Genomic DNA, 18,168 nt, shown 5'->3' on the forward strand with positions numbered 1-18,168 from the left:
GTGTTCACCTGCACTAATATTGAAATGTAAGGCCAGATGAATCAACCAGGAGATGTTTTTTAATTGTATACTATTAGTTAAGTTTTTTTAAACTGAGAGCAGTGAGCCCCTATTGCGACCAGGTCGATACATTTTGGCAATATAGCGAGGTTTGTACAACAGCGCCCCCGTGTGGTTATTTCGATGTACTGCAGCTCTACATTGTTCCCTTCGTGTGCCCTTGGGAAATAGCAATTAGTCCTTTAAGAATACGGCCACCATCACTCATGATGTCACACGATGACGAAAATCAGCTCGATTAGCAATGTGATTTATGCTAATAGACGAAGAATGAATAATTAATTATTAAGACCTTGTCATTGTACCGCTTTAGAAGAACTCGGGGATTACGAAAATTTCACGAATGCAACGTTTCCAAAATGACTGATCCGACAACCTCGCCTGAGGACCACTGGAAGGTAGGAAGCTGTTTGCTTTTAACCTACATTTCGGTGAAGAACATTTATACACATACACTGACATCATTAAGAACTTGTGACAAGAGATTCTTCCTTTTATTTGTGGTTAAGTTTTGCAGACTCTTGTCAGACAGTTGAGCTATGCTTTGTTAGCTCGTTTGCTAACGCTAGCTAGTGTGAGGTGTCCTAAAAAAGCTAAACCACTGAGTAGAATAGTGTCGCAAAAAGATTGTTGGTGTTTTAAACTTTGATTTGTGTTGTTTCGTTATATATATAGGCGTATGTTTTCGGGGGGGGTTGGTACCCTGTCTTCCGGTTGCTCCTTTGTGGAGAGCTGTACCGTAAATAAACGCTGCAAGAATAGCACCGTCGTCTAAGTTTTGCCATAAGTTACCGTAGATTATTAATTGCTACTACCGGTCTCCTCATTCAATATTATATTTATAAAAGTTCAATAAACCGTGAAACGTTTACGATCAAGTCATGACTTGGTCCACGTTACCACTGACGTCCTAATCGATTGTCTGTCTGCTTTGTCAGGGAAATGTAGCCTTTTGTGAAATGCAGCCTGTCAACTACCGTCCTCATCAGGGTACTCCCGAACACGCTCAGACGTGTGTTTTATTCTGAAATCAATGCAGAGAATTGAATACTAATTCAGATCTGTCATTGTCAAACAAACATCAGAAGGTAATGGACCCCCTCTACCCGGGAGAAGAACTGAAGGACTAGCGTCGAGTGTTTATTTATTTTGTATGACATCAAGCTGCCGAACTGTCATTGAAGAATTAATGTGCTACAGGTCATGCTTCCCCATCATACTTAGAAGTGCGAAAGGAGGCCAGTCCTCAGTAGGGGGGTTTCACTGTCAGGCAGCCAAGCTGTTGGCCCATTGTTAACATTTAGGCCAGCACAATTTTCCCCTTGCTGCACCCTCTCAGCCTCTATTTCTCCTTTCTCCATCCTCCGTTACCTGGTGATGGCTCGGCAGACAGACGGCGCTTTCAGCGACAGTGGCTTTGACCCCAGTGAGTATACAGTTAGTTTGTTTACATGTTTTTTTCTTCTTTTCTTCCATATAATCTGCACTAACCAGTTGTGCCTGGTCTCTGAGATCATCTTGTCACTTTTTTATATTGTTGTGGATAAAGATTGTTTTGAATTTCCGGTGTCCTGCTCTACAGGTTTCTTTGCTGAAACTGCCAGAAAGGGTACTGTCGTGTCCAGGGCCAACAGTATTGGTTCGACAAGTGCCTCTTCAGTACCAAATACAGGTATTCTGTTCGCAATGCAGTTACTGAAATGTTCTAGGCAGTTAATCATCGTGTCAGCTCTCAAAATGACGAATGACTGACTTGTTCACATCCTGCTTGCTTGCTTACATTTATTCCTGGTCAGACATTTTTATCCAGAGATTCCAAATAGCCTTATTGCTTTATCTGTTGTTGAGAAAAGGCTCTCCTTCTGCCACCAGAAGAGCATTTCGATTATATAATGTGAGATACTAATTGTCATATTCAAATTAACTTCTATTCATACCCAATGCTTGCCAGCTTGGCAATCACAAATGTGTTTACGCTAACTGGAAATATCACTTAACTGATTGTATATATGTAAATTGTGTGTATTTTTGATTCTATATCAGTTTATATAAAAGACAGACCATTTTTTAGAACTGATAATCAACGTTATTGTAATTTGGGTGCTCAGGACACGAAACTGTTGTGTCGTTTTATAAAGTAGAGTTTTGAAAAAAATCTGCACGCCAAAAGTGCTCAAAAAAGAAAAGATGATTTATTTGACATATAACACAAAAAAGTTTTTCTCTCATCCGTGACGTTTTGAGCAAAACATAGGCTCTTCCTCAGATGCTTACCGAAGATGTGTGTCAACACATGAGTTCTAATGGGGAACTCTAGTGGGGAGCTCTGTTGACCACAGGTCAATAGAACTCTCCACAGGTCATGAACTGAGGAAGCTTCTCGGATGTGGGGTGAAACTTCTTCAAGTGAAGAAATTCAAGTCCAGTTGCTGCGACAAGAAGAGTTCAACAAGAATAAAGTCAAGAATTTGCAAAATTTCAAATCAGCCACATGACCAAACCTTAATTCTCAGCATCAAAATAAAAAAAAGCTCCGCACAATCCTCTTCCTTATCCATCAAAATTAGAGTGTCTGAGGCGTTTCTCTTTACTATATTTCTTCTAATAGATGATGAAGACAGCGACTACAGGCACGACGCGTCATATAAGGACGCATACAAAGATAGACGGAGACAGGCACACACACAGGCCGAGCAGAAGCGCAGGGACGCCATCAAGGTGGGACTACAGCATGCTGTGGCTTTAGCTGAAGGCACACTGCCAATTGTTGAATAGCTTTCATGAGAACTTTCCTTTGTATTCCATTTAGAAAGGATATGATGACCTGCAGTCGATAGTGCCAACCTGCCAGCAGCAGTCTGAATTTGCAGTTGGTGCGCAGAAGATCAGCAAGGCCACGGTGCTGCAGAAAAGTAAGCTGTCACATGTGCTGACACTCCCAGGATACAAAGAGCTTTGTTAAGCTCTGGTGTTGTATACCTTCACTCTTCAACAATGCAGGGAGGGTCTTTCATCCTTCTGCATTAAAAGTGGCAGCTTGCTGCTGGTACCTCTAATTCACCAGGCCCTTTGCTCCACACACGAAAAAATTGTATGCATTTTGTCCAAGAAAAGGCTTGACAAAAGCTGCGCCATTTGGTAACTGGAAAAAAATGGTAAAGGTGAACATTTTATATTCGTGTTTGAAATCACAGAGACAAAGGCAAGGGTGGGGTATTCACTTGGTCGCAGTTCCATAGCAATCTACTTCCAAAATTAAATCCATTAGTGCTTTCAGTTTCTATTCTGTTTTAACTGAAGTAACGTCTGACTGCTCCATATTTGTTTTGTTTTTCCAGCAATTGACTACATTCATTTTCTTCATAAAGAAAAAAAGAAGCAAGAAGAAGAAGTTTCTTTACTTAGAAAGGAGGTCATGGCTCTGAAGATCATGAAAACGTGGGTCATCTTGAGTGATGTTTCCTTGCGTTCATTTCTTGACATTACGTAATTGATGTGTCCTCATATTAATGTTCAGAATCATCAGTGTGTTGGCTTAATACTTTTGCTTAGATTTATCAAATATCCATCCGCTACTTGGCTGACCATGGCCTTTTTTATCAGTTTGCTTTTGCTACCACTAGATGGCAGACAATGTTTGTCTAAGTACAGGTTTAAACTCAAGCAGAATGAAGTTCAAGAAGATAAAATTGATAATGTAATGCGTCTATAAGAGAACAGACAGAGGTTTATTATTTCTATTCTTTACATGTCCAGATATCTATATAACAGAATTATTTGGGAAATTTTAAAAATTCAGGTTATTTAATCTATAAGATTAGGGAAAGTTTTGATGTTCTGAATTCACATCAAGTTCATGAAAAATTAGAAAACCAGTTGGAAAAGGATCTAAGATAGGTGAGCCCAAATGCAGTTTTTATTGCTTTTAATGGCAGCTTAACAGCTGCATTTTTCTTATTAGGAACTATGAGCACATAGTGAAGGCCCATCAGAACAACCCCCATCACGGAGAGGATCAGGTTTCCGACCAGGTCAAGTTCAACGTCTTTCAGAGCATCATGGACTCCCTGTTCCAGTCTTTTAGCAGCTCCGTTTCCGTGAGCAGCTTCCAGGAGCTCTCAGCTTGCGTGTTCAGTTGGATCGAGGAGCACTGCAAGCCTCAGGTCCACAGCGCCATAAAAACCAAATAATGGTCAGCATCGCTTTTAGAATGCTTAGATTAATTGCATATGCCTCTGGTCCTTTCAGACGCTGAGGGAGTTTGTCGTTGGAGTGCTGCGACAGCTCAACGGTCAGCTTTATTAATCCAGTCCAGCCCCTGGACTCTGCCTCCAGAACTCCTGCCTCACTCTGATCCCCAGTTTGAATCAACATTCAGCCACACCAAAGTACTCGCACTACCTGGCTGCAGTTGGATTACCTCAATCAGCAGCATGTCAGAGAGGAAAAGATTCACTGGTTTAAGTAGTAATATATTTGGGAAAAAAGGTCCCATTCTCAATTGATTGAGTGTGTGTGTGTCTATTTCAACCTGTTTTTAATTGTTTTTATAACTGAAGTTGTTTCCTTGTTGCTTCTCAGTGGGCCAGGATGGGATGATTTAGTCAATCCTTTTTTTCAGATGAAGTTTTAATTGGTAAGAGCTTGTACAGTCGCTTCCCGAGGGGGCATGCAAAAGCTGGCGTTTTTTGACAAACTTAGGCTTTAATCCAGGAGTCACCAACCTTTTTTGAACTGAGGGCTACGTTTTGGGTACCAAGTCATGCAAAGGGCTACCAGTTCAATAAACACTTCTGAAAAAACAAATTTGCTCAATTTACCTTAAATCATATGTCATTATTAATAATTAATGATAGTCATTTATGTGAAGACACTTATCCTGTTAATGATTTTTCACAATAAGACTGGGAAGGGTATTCTGTTACTTTTTAGGAGTTTTTCACCAGTCACATGAAAAAAGGGATCTCCTCACCTTCACTGCGCCCGCTAGCTATTCTCCACGGTAACGGTTTCAGTAGAGACCAGCTAGCGCTAATGTAATATGAAACACTTAAAAAAAATGTTTAATATAATTTTCAAATCCATACCAATGCAAGTGCGATTTAAAAAAAAAAAAGCAACCAAAAAAAATTATATGCAGCTCACTGGTAAGTGGCTGTATGCCACACCTATGAGTTATTTATAGTTCAGGCCCGCAGGTGACTTGTGGTCCTTGGGTGTTGGTGACCTGCTTTAATCCGTGCAGCTATGAGAAGCCAACAGATGCTGAAATAGGGACCTCTGTCCAACCAGAAAATATGTATCTTACTGACAGTAATTTAGCTTGTGCTGTGCCTTGAGAAGTGATTTGTTCATTTAGACATAGGTTTCTTTGAATTATTTTTTTTTCTCAAATTTATCACCAACAGGTGTTTTTTTAATACTTTTCAGTGCCGCTCATTATCAACAAATGGTCTGAAACATTGTTTAAAAATCACCAGTGACTTGCACTGGTCATGGGTACCCTGTGAGGTCTGTGTACAGGCTGTTTCAAATATTTACTGCCTTTTGCTAAGTCAGCAGGTGAATTGTAAATAGCACTCACTGCTTATTCACTTACTGGCCTTGGAAGCCATTATTTTTGCTATTTGAATTTGCTTTGTCCTCAGGTGTAGATCTGTGCGACAGCATATGGACTTGCTGCATTTGATGCTTTAATGAGAGGAAATGCTGGATTATTCAACAGCTGCTTCAAAGGCCATCTCTTAATAGCCATTCACCATCCACCCAAAGAGCTGTCAGCCTAATGATTCTAGATTGTTCTTCGAAATTGGCCCTAAATCTAATACTAAGCTGATGCACAGGACCCCAAACTGCAGCAATGATCCTCAGAGACAATCTCTGCAGTGTTTTTACATAGTTAAAAATTAGTTTGAGGAGTGTTTGTTAGTTTTTAGGAGGGTTGAGTAATTTTGCTGTGCTTAGGATTATCCCATAAAAAAACAGTGTAAAATAAGTGTAAAAAGTTGAAACAAAAGATGAAAGATGAGACGCTGTTCATTATGTATAACTCATCTTGTATTTACAGTTTGAACATTACTAATGTGTTAAAATGGAATTAGAACAATAAGAGCTATCAAGCAAAGAAATTTTCTGCTGACATTTCCTTTTGGCTTTAATTTTATATGAAAAGACCAATTTTGAAAAATTAAACCATTGTTGCCTACAGAGTCCACAAGTGTCCCTCAGAGCCTGGTGCATCTTAACAAGTGATGGCTGCTTTCAATTACAATGTGCATTTGCCTGGTGATGAAGATGTGCTGTATTTGAAAATGTAGAAAGACATAATATGGCTTGAGCGGTTTGTGAGTTTTCTGAATGTAGCACTCCAGAGGGCTGCGCTGATGGGAGTAATGAAAAAGAGTGCCTTCTTTCAACTACTTGGGATAACCACCTTATAGTCCTCATCGGTCTCCACTCCAACCTCATCCTGCAAAAACAAACAAAAAAAGGCTATTAAATTCTGATACATGCAGAATAAAAACACAGCAAGAGAAAAAACAGGTATGAACCCTGAAATTATGATTTCAGGCATTTATTAGCCTCTTTTACTCACCAAGAACTCCTTTTTGCTCTTAGGATATCCCTCCAGGATTGCATTTATCATGTCTGAAGCCTGCGAATAAAGAAGCAAGATAGATTCTATACAATTATGGATGACAAACAAGCTACAGTTTACAAAATGTTGGATTTAGATCAGTATGTCCCCTGCAACCCCAAATACTTCGGAAGAGAGGAAGTCTTTTTGCGTCATCTTGAATGTCTAGTATTGTAAGGACTAAGTGTTTAAAATAAAGATTACCTACCAGTCGCTTTCTTTTCCTCCATTCACTTACATACATGGTCCTTTCTTTGTAAACCTGCAAGTAAAAGTGACGTGAGAACTGCAGCATCACAGGCACAAGGGGGTATCGTGATTCTAACTGTAGAAATTTGTTTATTCATGTCTGCATGGTTCTCTAAACAAGCTGGACTCAAGACCTGATGTGTGACCTATGCACACCCTTCCCACGCCTCACTCCTCTTCAGATGGAAAACAGACACACAGTTGTTTTTGTTAGGGCCATTCAATATAAACAAGGACATCTCCAAAACAAAAAAGATCTTGGGGGAAATTGCTTCCCTCCATCCCTCGGTCTACTGCCTTCTTGGTACTAGATAAAATAATTGCCTTTTGATGAGCCTAGCATGGAGCAGGTCAAATAGGCAGAAAATAAAATTTACTTTTAAACTTCTTTATATAATACTTTACCATTTATCTAAGGGCACACATCTAACAAGAATGCCATCTAGCGGTGGGATTTGCAATGCCTCATTTGGATAGTGTCATTTACTTGTTTTAATCATAATCACATTTTATCTACAGATTTACTACCTGTATTATAATCGCAGCAGGTGCTGCTTTGATTTCTTTTCTGTATTACAATCTAATTAGATTTTCCTCTACTGAGCCGGCAACTGATAATTAATATTTCCTCAAACGTGAACCGAAGTAAATGAAATCGGTGCCTTTTAAGACATTGCTTTGCTAAAACATTGCAACCCAATTTTTCGACCTTAACATTCTATAAACATATTGTTCATCCAATCCCAACCTTTTCTTTCTCTTCTGGTGTGACATGGTTTGTGGCGGACTTTATCTTCTCCAGACGCTCTTGGTACCGAGAGCATTCGGCTTTCAGCTCTCGAATCTGGGAGACCATTTCCTCTGTGGTCAGGGAGCTGTTGAGTTCTTTCAGCTCTGCGATCACAATCACAAAGATAAAGCCAAACCGTGTGTTTGCATGTTCCACAGCTCCAACTATTGCGGGCTCAGAGTAAAACATGAGGCAAGTTCTGTGCCTCACAGATGTGCTTTACCTGCGTCCAGCTGTTTGCAGCTCTGAGTGAGGGTCTGCACCTCGGCAGCGAGGCCGGAGATCTGACTGTCCATGGCCTTCAGTTCTGCATCATTCACATCTTTGAACTGGGCCTGAGGGGACACTGTTAAATTAAAAAAAATCTATCTGGGTGGATATTTCATTAGGATGCTACAGACTCACCTGATCCGCAAAATAGATCTTTTGCTTGCCATAGGTTTTCTCTTTTATCTTGCCCTCCATTGCCAGCAACTCCATGGCTTTGACCACTGCCTGGTTGAAATACACATAATCAATGAGTGTTGAACTAATTGGAAAATATTGGAACCAATACAGATTATCAGTGGATCAAGGATATCCAGCTGCGGCATTTTATTTTTCATATGATTATTTATTAATAAATTTGCACCAAAAGTAATCAATGTAGCGAATAGACTTTTGTCACAAGACTGTTAAGAAATTCTACATGCTACAAAGCCCAACAAAACACTCCTGATTGATGTTTTACTGGAATACATTACAAAGTTCAAAATAATAAGGGTTTTTTCAGATCTTCTGGGGATAAATTGCATGTTATCTCACCGTTTTTCCCAAACCGTGCTCTTTCTGTAAATTACAGAAGACATCCTGGGCGCTGTACGGACGGTTCTTTTCGTTCAGATAGGCAGAAATAATGGAGGCACCTATCAAAGACAATAAAAACCACTTTATTTCCTAAATTCCATCAATCTGCGTGGATTATCTGTGCTTTCACTGCGGATTTAAAAATTAGAAATATAAAAGTTTGCGTAGGGCAGCTAGCTTGTGCGGATTGTGAAATGTAGCTAGCGTTAGCCGGTAGCGTCTTTGCTAAACGTACTAAGGTTATTTAAAGCATCTTATCCGGAGATGTATTCCGTTTGGTCTTTTTTCCGAATGTTTCAAAATGTGTTTCCTGCAGTCATGGACATTCTGGGATAATTCTGCACACTCACAGTTGTCTTTTTTACTCATCTCTAACGCGTCCGCACACCAACCAGCGCAGTCCTTTGCTGAATTGAGTTTCGCGCAAAATACACGTAACAGGGAGATCGTTTATTGAGCTAGATGGATCACTTACGCTGGCTCCAGCAAATACCTCTCCACTTTTACGAGTGTTGTCTGTTTTCCCTCAAACGTCAAGTGAAAGAGGAAATAATCGACTCTTACGCTTGTTCAGTTTTCGCTGGCCACGCAGATTAAATGCAAATAATCACTTTTGGTTTCAAACCTCTCTTATTCTCCGGTGGTGTTTTTTTTTTTTTTTTTTTTTTTTTTTTAATCCGGCATCAGTGCAAAGTGAGAGGTCTTCGCGAGAAAAAAAACACTGCAAGTAAAATAAATGTAAATGAACGACAACCTTAAAACGACACCGGGAAGATTAAGGGGAAACAGGAAAGCGAAAATCCATGTTTCAAATCAAGAAAATCAGAAACGTGACGGTAATTTTGTCATTACGATTTGCTCAATCGTCAATCCACATCCCGCAGGTGTGTGAAAAGGGCACCTGGACTGAGTGTCCTCGGTCGCCGCTAGGGGGCGCATTTTCCCCGCAACACCTTTGACTTCACACCGAGGAGCAATTCATTTTAGTGTGAGGATGCTAAGTCAGGCTGCATAAACAGTTTGTCTCTGGAAACCTTTTTAGTTGAATATCAATTGAATACATTTGCAACTTAAGCCTTTTTACATTATCTCCTTTGCTCCATTTTTTTGAAATCAGAACTGTTGCCAATGATGACCGAAACATTGAATGCAAAGTTTTATTTAATACAATTTGCACATCAAAATATATCAAAAACCAGTTACAGAGAAGAAAAACTGCGAGGAATATATCAGCCATCAGTGTATTTTGCCTCACCAACACGGATCCAGCAGTGTTTTCTGTTGGATTCTGTTTCTGTTAAATCTTTCACAGACTGAGCTTATTCAAGATAAAGAAATTAAAAAAGCTGTATCTTTTAAATAAATACCCAGCATCTTTAAATTTGGCAATATCAAATGTGGCATATTTAGATTTGAATGACCAAAGTGACATATTGACAGAGGAGCCACGTTTCGAATACTAATCTAAATCCAATTTTCATGTAAACATTTTCCCATTAAAATAGTATAAAATTCATGAAGTGAGGATTTTTCTCAGAGGGGCGCAGCATGACTATCAACTACAAGCAAATGACAAAAGGAAGAAAGGGAATCTGGTTGAATATTCTTGGGGTAAAACACACAAAGCCGGGGTCTCTTTCAAGCTGTTAACTACGGGCACAATTTATTCAGGAAGAGCAAGAACTTAGAAATGAATTAAATATTGAACTCACTGATTCAGCATCAAGAAGTGGCTATTAACCTTAGGACCAACTTTCATTGATACAAAGAAGAAAAACATAAATAAAAATCAAGTGCTTATCTGGGGTATCCGCGTTTCTTTTAAGACAAAATTCTCTAAACAATATAAACAGACCAATAGATGGAAACATTTTCTTCCCCTGGTAGACAGAATAAAGGGCTAGAGGTAAATTTAATTAAAAGGTATTCCTTTTAAATGTTGCTCTTCATTGCCTAAAATCATATCTGTTGTTTCAAAAATGCATGACTGAATCCCTATTAATTGACTTTTGTAAATCTGTTTAATATAAACTGTCGACTAAACTGAAAAATAAAATTTGGATCTATAAACAATGTAAGTTTATCAGCATATATATGTACACACACGCGCGCACACATACACACACACAAAATATATATATATATATATATGTAGTGATCGACAAAGCAGTTGGGAGTTGAGCTGTCTTTCAAAATAAAATAAAATTGACTCAAGACAAAATTATACTTAGAAAGAATTAAAACGTTTACTTTTACAGAAACAAGCATTTCAAAAGAACTTGCAACGCAGGGGTTATCCAACGCAGATACACAATAACAGCAGCAGCAGCAGCAGCAGTCTCTTGCAAAAGTAGCTGAAATACGACTTTTATAATGGTCACAAACGGCTACATTCTCCAACTGCTTTGAATTTCGATTGATCAGCTGTTCCAGACAGCTTAACAGCTCTCGTTATGGCAGAGAAATTTATTGACCATTTGTAAGCATCCTAATTAATATTTGGATTCTCAGGATCTTTTTTTTGTATCTGTGGAGATACCAGCATGTGCATCTCACACCCTTAAAAGTCAATGTTATGAAGTTTCACAAAGAGGAAGCTGGGAAAAAAATAAGAGGCAGGAAAGTCAATCCAGGGAAGCAACTGTATCTGATGTTGCTGGCATGAGATGATAAACCAGCAGAAATAGAAACCAGTCAAGTAACTGCGTTCTACTGAGAAGAAAATGCGTGCATCCATCTGTCTCATCTACGACAGTAACTCAATGCACTTGAAATGAGGGGTTTTTCCAAAATGTCATTACTGAAGCAAAATGGCTAAGCTCAACAAATGGGAATGTCTTATTTGGTCCAGGAATCAAAGAACCTTGTTACACTAACTTTCATGTAAAAATATTTTACATTTTATGGGATCCATTATTTCTATTTTCCAACAAGTACCCTGCAGCTAGACTGCAACAAGGCTAAAAAAAACTGCTGGTTATTTGTTCTGTTGACATTTTGTATTGTTTTCATATTCATTTATTATTTCCTATTGCTCAGCCTACAAACTATACATTTTCTGATTGATCGGGGCTTAAAGGTTTGTAAAGGAAAGGTCTTGAAAAGGTAGAGAAGAAGTACTTCACAGTGATAAGAGTGATGCCAATCAGAAGGGCTGCTGGAGCCGAAAGTCGCCCTTCACGTCCGTCACACTTGCAGCTCACCAACACGGCCAGGACTCACTAGACTGCACTCATGCCAGCAGGCCTTCGCTGACACCTTATTGTGGTTTACCAAGTAGACTAGACAAAAAGCCAGACCCCTGGCTCTCTCCCCGTCTTGCAGCCCCCCCTCCGAGGGGATCCATCTGGTTCAGTTCAGACTGATCCAGCACTTCAAAGTCTTCTACATCCAAGTCTGTGTCTAGCTCTGAACTGGATTGCTTGCGGTAACTTCGGTGGGACCTGGCCTTGGGAGGGCCTTGTCTACGATGGGAGGTGGAAGCACGAGGTTGCATTGCCCCGACAAGGGCGGCCTGGATCATATTGCTGGCAATGACTCCAGCCAAGTCTCCTGTAAAATTGGAGGCAGATGGCAGACCACTGATGGAGAGTCCCCCAACCTGATCCTCCGGGTCTGAGTCCAGCTGAGCATCCACATCCAGCAAGGAAGCCCGGGGACTTTGGAGCCCAGACACAGCTAGACTCGGTAGCCCGATGCTAGTGTCATCATCATCATCCATTAACGTGGCATCGGGGTTTATTGAGGGAAAGTCTGGAAGGTCCTGAGCAAAGGATTCCTCGCCGTCACTGTGTCTGTCCAGATCTGACAAAACGAGATGGAAGTACAGAGGACTAGGTCAGGATTAAGAAGAAAACAGAGAGGTTTGGGGAAAACCAGCAATGATAGCATACAGTGCTTACCCTCCGAGCCTTCTGTGAGAGGGGTCTGCCCACGGGATAAGTTAAATGTCCCATTCTCAGTGTAGGACACCTCAGCATCAGAGTGTTCCGAGTCGGTCAGTGCAAGCTCCTTTGCAACAACAGCATCATCGAACTGGGTTAGAAGGAAAAATACGTTTAAGGTTGAGTGCAACTCTTGAACCTTCTCTCGTCTGCTCTGTTATCAATCCATGAAGACGATTTTGATGTGAGTGGCAGCAGGCAACTTTAAAGATGTCCTCTTTCCAAAAATAATGGGACTGAATTATTCCCTCTGTAGTGCTCACACTGAGAAAATTATTGTAAGAAGTAAATGACAAATGTCTCATCTTGAAAATCAGTGGTAAAACCTTGTGGAAAAAACGTCTCATCACAAGAACTTGTAACTAACGGTAATAAAGTATCGATAACAGCAAGCACGTTAAAGAGTTAAAACTTAAAACTTAATAGAAATAGTGGGGTACTTTAAAAACAGACTGACCGTTGGACAAAAAGCAGCCAGCTCCTCTTCACTGTCACTGGCTTCACCTGAGGCTCCAGTACGGATCGGCCTTCGCAGAACTGCAAAGACCAAGAGCAGGAGAAAACCAAATGATTATCTGGTCTGCTTTGTTCCACAGCTCGTAGCTATTTTCTGCACTGAGCAGGCATTCATAATCACCAAGCTTTTAGTAAACATTCAATCAATCACAGAAAAGTAGGAATTTCACTGTACATGGCAACACATTTCTACACTGTGCATGTGACAATAAACGCTTTGAATCTTGATTCAGCCGAGTTGTTACTTGACATATGTCATGCATGACTGGTGAGTTAGCTATCCACTAAGCAGAAATAAAAATATGATTATTTACTTACACTGATTATCGATGGGCTTTGACATCATATATCCATGAACACTGAAGTCCAGCCGCTGCAGGACTGGCTCCAGCTTCACAAATACATGCTGAAAAACCCTGTGATGGGCTGCCAGGGGGGTCAGGAGAGTTGCCAAAACTAGAGAGAGGAAATTAACAGAGACAATGAGAGAAGAGGACAATTCTGGTTCTTCAGTAAGGGTCTCATTTAGATGTGTGACGCTGTGTACATTCACAAAGTAAAGCATGAGGTGGGAGGGGAGTAGAAATGTTGAGTGCAAGTGGACGATTTTAAACATCACAGCAAGGGGAACTGCAGGTCTTAGAACCTGAAGTAGCAGCAGGTTAGGAGATTGAAGCTTTCTCAGTCTGACCTCTTGTTCGTCTGGCTCGCTTCACCCCTTGTGAATCTTATCCTGGTGTTAATCACCTCACAGGGTCAAAACTAGTGCGAGGGCCCCATAGATCTGGTTTCAACACCCATGCATTTTAATAGGGCCAGTCGGGCGGGGTATTCTCTGGCACTGTGGTCCTGGGGAGCGAACAGCACGATTGGGACAAACTCACCAGCAGAGTAGGAGAGCACCAGTCCAGGAATACAGCGTCCTATCACAGCCAAGCAGGTTAACGCTCCACAAGCCAGGATGCAAAACTGACAAGAACATCAAAGCACAGGGGTCATGATGTCAGCATTAGTAATACATGTCTGTTAATGACTGATTTATAATGCCTTACGCTACAGACATTGATTTTCAAGCTTTATAATGTCCAAATGATACCATTCATTTTCATGATTATAGACGTTATGGGTTTTAGTAAACTATTAAGTGCCTTTCCACAGATGCACAAAGAGCTATGCAATCATCCATGACTCTTAGGTAATTTCCTGATCTTGAAACCTGCTGTGCACATCTATTTTAGTGGTGGCCACAGAGCAAAGATGGGAGGCTCATTCAAATTAAGCACAGCAAAGGCAGATGTTCCTATTTCTGTTGAAATCTGTTTGCGTGTGGTTTGCTTTTAATACACATCTGAAAACCTCATGCATTTTTTCATGCATTCATGTGTTTCAATTCTCCATTAGGAATCAGCTGCTGACAATGTTTATTAAGAAAAGAAAAATATAGGTGTGAATAAAAATAACAGTAAAGACACTGAGAATAAAATAAAACCACTTCATCAGCACATCGCGCACCTAAAACCACTTGTTTGGTGCACAGAGATGGTCCCAGGAGTATAAAACTAAGGCCTTCAATGTTGCAGTTTATAGTGGTTATGTCATTAGAACAGGAGACTTAGCATTAGTGTGCAAAGCAATTTTAAAATTCAGTTTCAAAACTAAAAAGATGTGTGAGGAGTGTTTTTCTGTGTGTCTTTTCATTGTCTCACATGGCTTTAATCACCTTGCCAGGGTTGTGTCTTTTGTACTGCACCACACTAGATGTGAGAACCATTACACTGATCCAGGCCTCAGCGATATGGTGGCACAGCTCAGGCACACTGAGGATACCGGGTTGCACGAGGCCCCAGCTGGACAAACAGACAATATCAAGACCTTTATATGCTATTGCTGTCGGTGCATTTAAGAGAATACTCTCCAACTCCAACAGTGAATGCAAAACATGTTTGAAGAAACAAACCTTTCATTCTCTGATTCCTCTGGGTTTCTGACTGTGAAAACAAGACACACGTGTTTCTGAAAAAATATCTTATATTGTAATTCAATTGAATTCATACAATGTTTCAATTATGGCCTTGAAATGAGTTAAAATATTATTGCTGTTTCTTCTTAGGCCTCCACATCTTCTGAATTGAACTTTGTACATGCAAGTTTAAAAACAAATCTGGGAGACTTACTTCTCCAAGTGTAATATAAACCCCTTGTCAGCTCCATGGTGTTAAGCTGCCAAATGTTAAGTAGTCTATTTCGATATCAGATGGGTTTTTTTTGAAAGTCACATAAAACACAGGAGTGACAATCTAAGTCAGAGAAACATGCAACATAAATCTATGTTCAACAGTTGTAAAGAACAAAGTAAAATAGAAAATGCTGACCTTGGAAAAGTGTTCAGTGAAAACATAACCGAAAAAAACCAACTAAATCACCTCTAATCTCTGGCCAGATCTTGTTTCTCCAGGTATCAACACAGATCAGCAGAGCCAGACCAGAGGCCAGTAAGAACAGCAGGCGTAGTGAGGTCAAGGCAAAGAACCTTGAGGAAAGCAAACAGAAGTTCTTAAAGTCTTAAGAACTCAAGTCATATGGAGAGTAAACAATGAATTGTTCATTATAGGATCCAATAATAGTGATTCCCCTTAACGACAAAACTAATAGGGACAAGTAATACAACACTGTCTTCTATAAACCTGATAGCATTTGTTTCACAAAACAATAATAATATAATCACAACAATAATTATCATAAAAAAATCCATTCAGAATATTGGTGTTACTTTAGGTGCTTTTAACCTTAAAGGACATCATAACTTGTCACAAAAACAAATTGGACCTGGAGGGACAGACCTGAATGGGTCACCTGAATGGGTCCTGACTGACCTGGAGTCTGATGTCACAATAACAGTTTCTCCCTAAGTCTCTTATCAACTTTTGTTAAACAGAAGCATTTAAATTAGTTTGACAACACACTTAAGTGTGGCTTGTGTGCTCTATTGATCTTGAGAGGATGATCTGAATATTTACAGTGTGTGTCTGGAGCTGCGGTAAAACACAGGGACTGCAGAGTTGAGTGTACGGAACAGGCAGTCTCCGTACACTCAGGGGCTGGTGTGCTTCAGCAGATGCTACACTGGTATTTCATTGTTTTTATGTCTGTGTTTATGTGTTTTTATGTTTTCACTTTCTGTCTGTTCGTTTATGATAATATTGTACTGCTTGAGTGAGTTTAGCAGGACCTGATTGTACTTAATGGCAGTTGCCCTCGAAGTTGGTCCAGGGTAATCGCAAGTGAAATGTTTTTTTTTTGTTTGTTTGTTTGTTTGTTTGTTTGTTTTTTCCTACATGGTAGTAAATGTTCCTCTTGTGCATTGAAGGGGGAAGTTATATATGATGTGTATGCAATTACTTTAGCAAACATGAGAACAGTATCAAATGCTGATGCTGTAATTGCACGAGTGTTTATGAACTAAATGCTAAAAAGTGACATCGCATGTGAAGTAGCTAGCCTACATGTGCAATCCTATTTTGCAATTAACTAACTGTCAATAAAAGCATTTATATTTGCACTTCCCTACTTTCCAGGTCATCACCTTGAGGAGGTCAGAGAACTGTTGTTGGGTTATACAAGTCCTGAGGTGTTGCACCACTTTCAGATCATAAGACTGCAAAATGTGTTGACCACAACAACAATGAATTATTTTGCCAATTAGCAGTTGGGGGATCAACCTAGCAAGGAATTTGTTGGCATCCAGAGGCTATTAGTGGCGAAGCGTGTAATTTAAACCAATGGGCACAAGCTGCCATTGAACAATAAGAACACTGTAAAGTAAAATAAACGAATGAATAAAAAAAATACCTTCCCTTATCATCCCACGTTTGAGACTTTTTAGTTGAGGGGTTTTTTTTAAATCTAAGACTTAAAAATGATATTGAATGAAAAGGAATTTTTATGCATGAAAACACAAGGTGCAAGAGCTCATTAATAAAATGCGATCGTTGACAACGAGTCAGGGCAAATCGGTTAAAGTCTCCGGAGTTGGAAGTGTTTCTAAATGCGCCTATTATTAGCACAAACAAGCCATCTGTCTGGTCTGGAGCTGTCAGGTGAAGAAGCCCCGTATTGAGTAAGAGCACCAGCTGCTCTGCAGTCACGTTGGCTTTCGCCTAACAACGACTCAACAGTCACGGTATTGTCCTGTCGGCGGGGGTTGCAAGAACACGGCAATAACCAACAAGACACTAAAGTTGTCACCTCAAGGCGCGACGTCGAAATAACAGCCGTTGCTTAAAGTGAAACCCACCAGAACACGATGTTGACCGCGGTGTAGAGAAGCACACACTGAGCCGGTCTCTCCCATATCAGGACGGACTGGAGGTAGGTCAGGACGGGCTCGTAGGGCCCCAACCTGGCCTGGAGAGCAGCCTTGACAGCCCGCACCTGGCCGTCCCTCTCGCTGGAGCACGGTCGGCTCCGGAGGCAGACGCTCGACCCCGGCTTCTCAGTGTAGTCCTCCGCGGATGTGTCCCCGTTTTCCCCGGCGTGCGCCATTTTAGCATGAACCCGAAAAGGACGATCTGTGAAATAAAATAACAAAAACAAAGAAAATTGCATTGAATCCGAACAAAAACAGGTAAGCTGCTCGGTTGCGGAGCAGCTCAACTGACAGCATCGGCTTAACAGAAATACCCCGACACATTCCTAAGCTCCCGACGGCGGAAGTGTCACCGATACTTTGCCTGACGCTTATTCTCAAGTGAAATGAGAGACAATGATATCGAAGCAGTCATCAATAGTGTATAAAATAAGCTGACACTTACTATTTTGTCATTTTTAGACGAATGTTGAGCTCTCCTCTGAATCTGACAATATGGCGTAACTTGTTTTTCTGATCCCCGAACCGTCCAATCAGAGTCCGCGTTGGTCAGAGTGTCATGGTGCGTTCATTGCCTGTCTGAACTTTGACTCTCCACGATTCCAATGAGGAACCCGGTGTCTTTTCGTGTGGCTGAGTTGACAAGAACCTATGCCGTTTGACAGTCACCTCTATCTATCGACAAATATGAATTTTTCGCCATGTTGTCGCGACACGTTTATGGCTCTACATACTTCTTGCAACTGCATACTTCCACATA

General features: G+C 40.5%; 3 protein-coding genes across 3 annotated transcripts; 1 reads left to right on the top strand and 2 right to left on the bottom strand.

Moving 5' to 3' along the window:
* Positions 1 to 214: 214 nt before the first annotated feature.
* On the top strand, positions 215 to 6,899 carry mlx (MAX dimerization protein MLX). The gene is made up of 8 exons (XM_086176287.1): positions 215 to 458; positions 1,450 to 1,486; positions 1,643 to 1,732; positions 2,669 to 2,778; positions 2,870 to 2,972; positions 3,399 to 3,498; positions 4,022 to 4,223; positions 4,309 to 6,899. The coding sequence occupies exons 1-8, from the start codon at positions 420 to 422 to the stop codon at positions 4,363 to 4,365; spliced, it is 738 nt and encodes a 245-aa protein (XP_086032413.1). The 5' UTR covers positions 215 to 419; the 3' UTR covers positions 4,366 to 6,899.
* Positions 6,392 to 8,992, bottom strand: psmc3ip (PSMC3 interacting protein). The gene is made up of 8 exons (XM_086176288.1): positions 8,933 to 8,992; positions 8,541 to 8,641; positions 8,142 to 8,231; positions 7,960 to 8,071; positions 7,695 to 7,840; positions 6,906 to 6,959; positions 6,656 to 6,715; positions 6,392 to 6,529 (listed from the first exon to the last, which is right to left on the bottom strand). Exons 1-8 carry the CDS (start codon positions 8,949 to 8,951, stop codon positions 6,473 to 6,475), a joined length of 639 nt encoding a protein of 212 aa, XP_086032414.1. The 5' UTR covers positions 8,952 to 8,992; the 3' UTR covers positions 6,392 to 6,472.
* A 1,226-nt stretch (positions 8,993 to 10,218) lies between these two features.
* Positions 10,219 to 17,989, bottom strand: retreg3 (reticulophagy regulator family member 3). The gene is made up of 10 exons (XM_086176120.1): positions 17,854 to 17,989; positions 17,337 to 17,610; positions 15,466 to 15,572; positions 15,000 to 15,030; positions 14,763 to 14,889; positions 13,927 to 14,011; positions 13,361 to 13,498; positions 12,984 to 13,063; positions 12,485 to 12,617; positions 10,219 to 12,386 (listed from the first exon to the last, which is right to left on the bottom strand). The coding sequence occupies exons 2-10, from the start codon at positions 17,582 to 17,584 to the stop codon at positions 11,842 to 11,844; spliced, it is 1,494 nt and encodes a 497-aa protein (XP_086032246.1). The 5' UTR covers positions 17,585 to 17,610; positions 17,854 to 17,989; the 3' UTR covers positions 10,219 to 11,841.
* Between the last annotated feature and the right edge of the window lie 179 nt (positions 17,990 to 18,168).

The sequence above is a fragment of the Fistularia commersonii genome, chromosome 28 (assembly GCF_037954325.1).
Source record: "Fistularia commersonii isolate RoL2024-O1a breed Wild chromosome 28, RoL_Fcom_v1.0, whole genome shotgun sequence".
Taxonomy (NCBI): domain Eukaryota; kingdom Metazoa; phylum Chordata; class Actinopteri; order Syngnathiformes; family Fistulariidae; genus Fistularia; species Fistularia commersonii.

Bases quoted from the DNA above. Each gene is read 5' to 3' on its own strand.
- mlx (XM_086176287.1), top strand. From the start codon at position 420: ATGACTGATCCGACAACCTCGCCTGAGGACCACTGGAAG. The intron at 459-1,449 runs GTAGGAAGCTGT...ATGGCTCGGCAG, and splicing joins CGCCTGAGGACCACTGGAAG to ACAGACGGCGCTTTCAGCGA. The intron at 4,224-4,308 runs GTCCACAGCGCC...TGGTCCTTTCAG, and splicing joins AGGAGCACTGCAAGCCTCAG to ACGCTGAGGGAGTTTGTCGT.
- psmc3ip (XM_086176288.1), bottom strand. The intron at 7,841-7,959 runs GTAAAGCACATC...TTGTGATCGCAG, and splicing joins CTGCAAACAGCTGGACGCAG to AGCTGAAAGAACTCAACAGC. The intron at 6,960-7,694 runs GTTGGGATTGGA...TTTTACTTGCAG, and splicing joins CACCAGAAGAGAAAGAAAAG to GTTTACAAAGAAAGGACCAT.
- retreg3 (XM_086176120.1), bottom strand. From the start codon at position 17,584: ATGGCGCACGCCGGGGAAAACGGGGACACATCCGCGGAGGACTACACT. The intron at 15,573-17,336 runs GTGGGTTTCACT...GCTTTCCTCAAG, and splicing joins GCGGTCAACATCGTGTTCTG to GTTCTTTGCCTTGACCTCAC. The intron at 13,064-13,360 runs GTAAGTAAATAA...TGGTCTTTGCAG, and splicing joins AAAGCCCATCGATAATCAGT to TTCTGCGAAGGCCGATCCGT.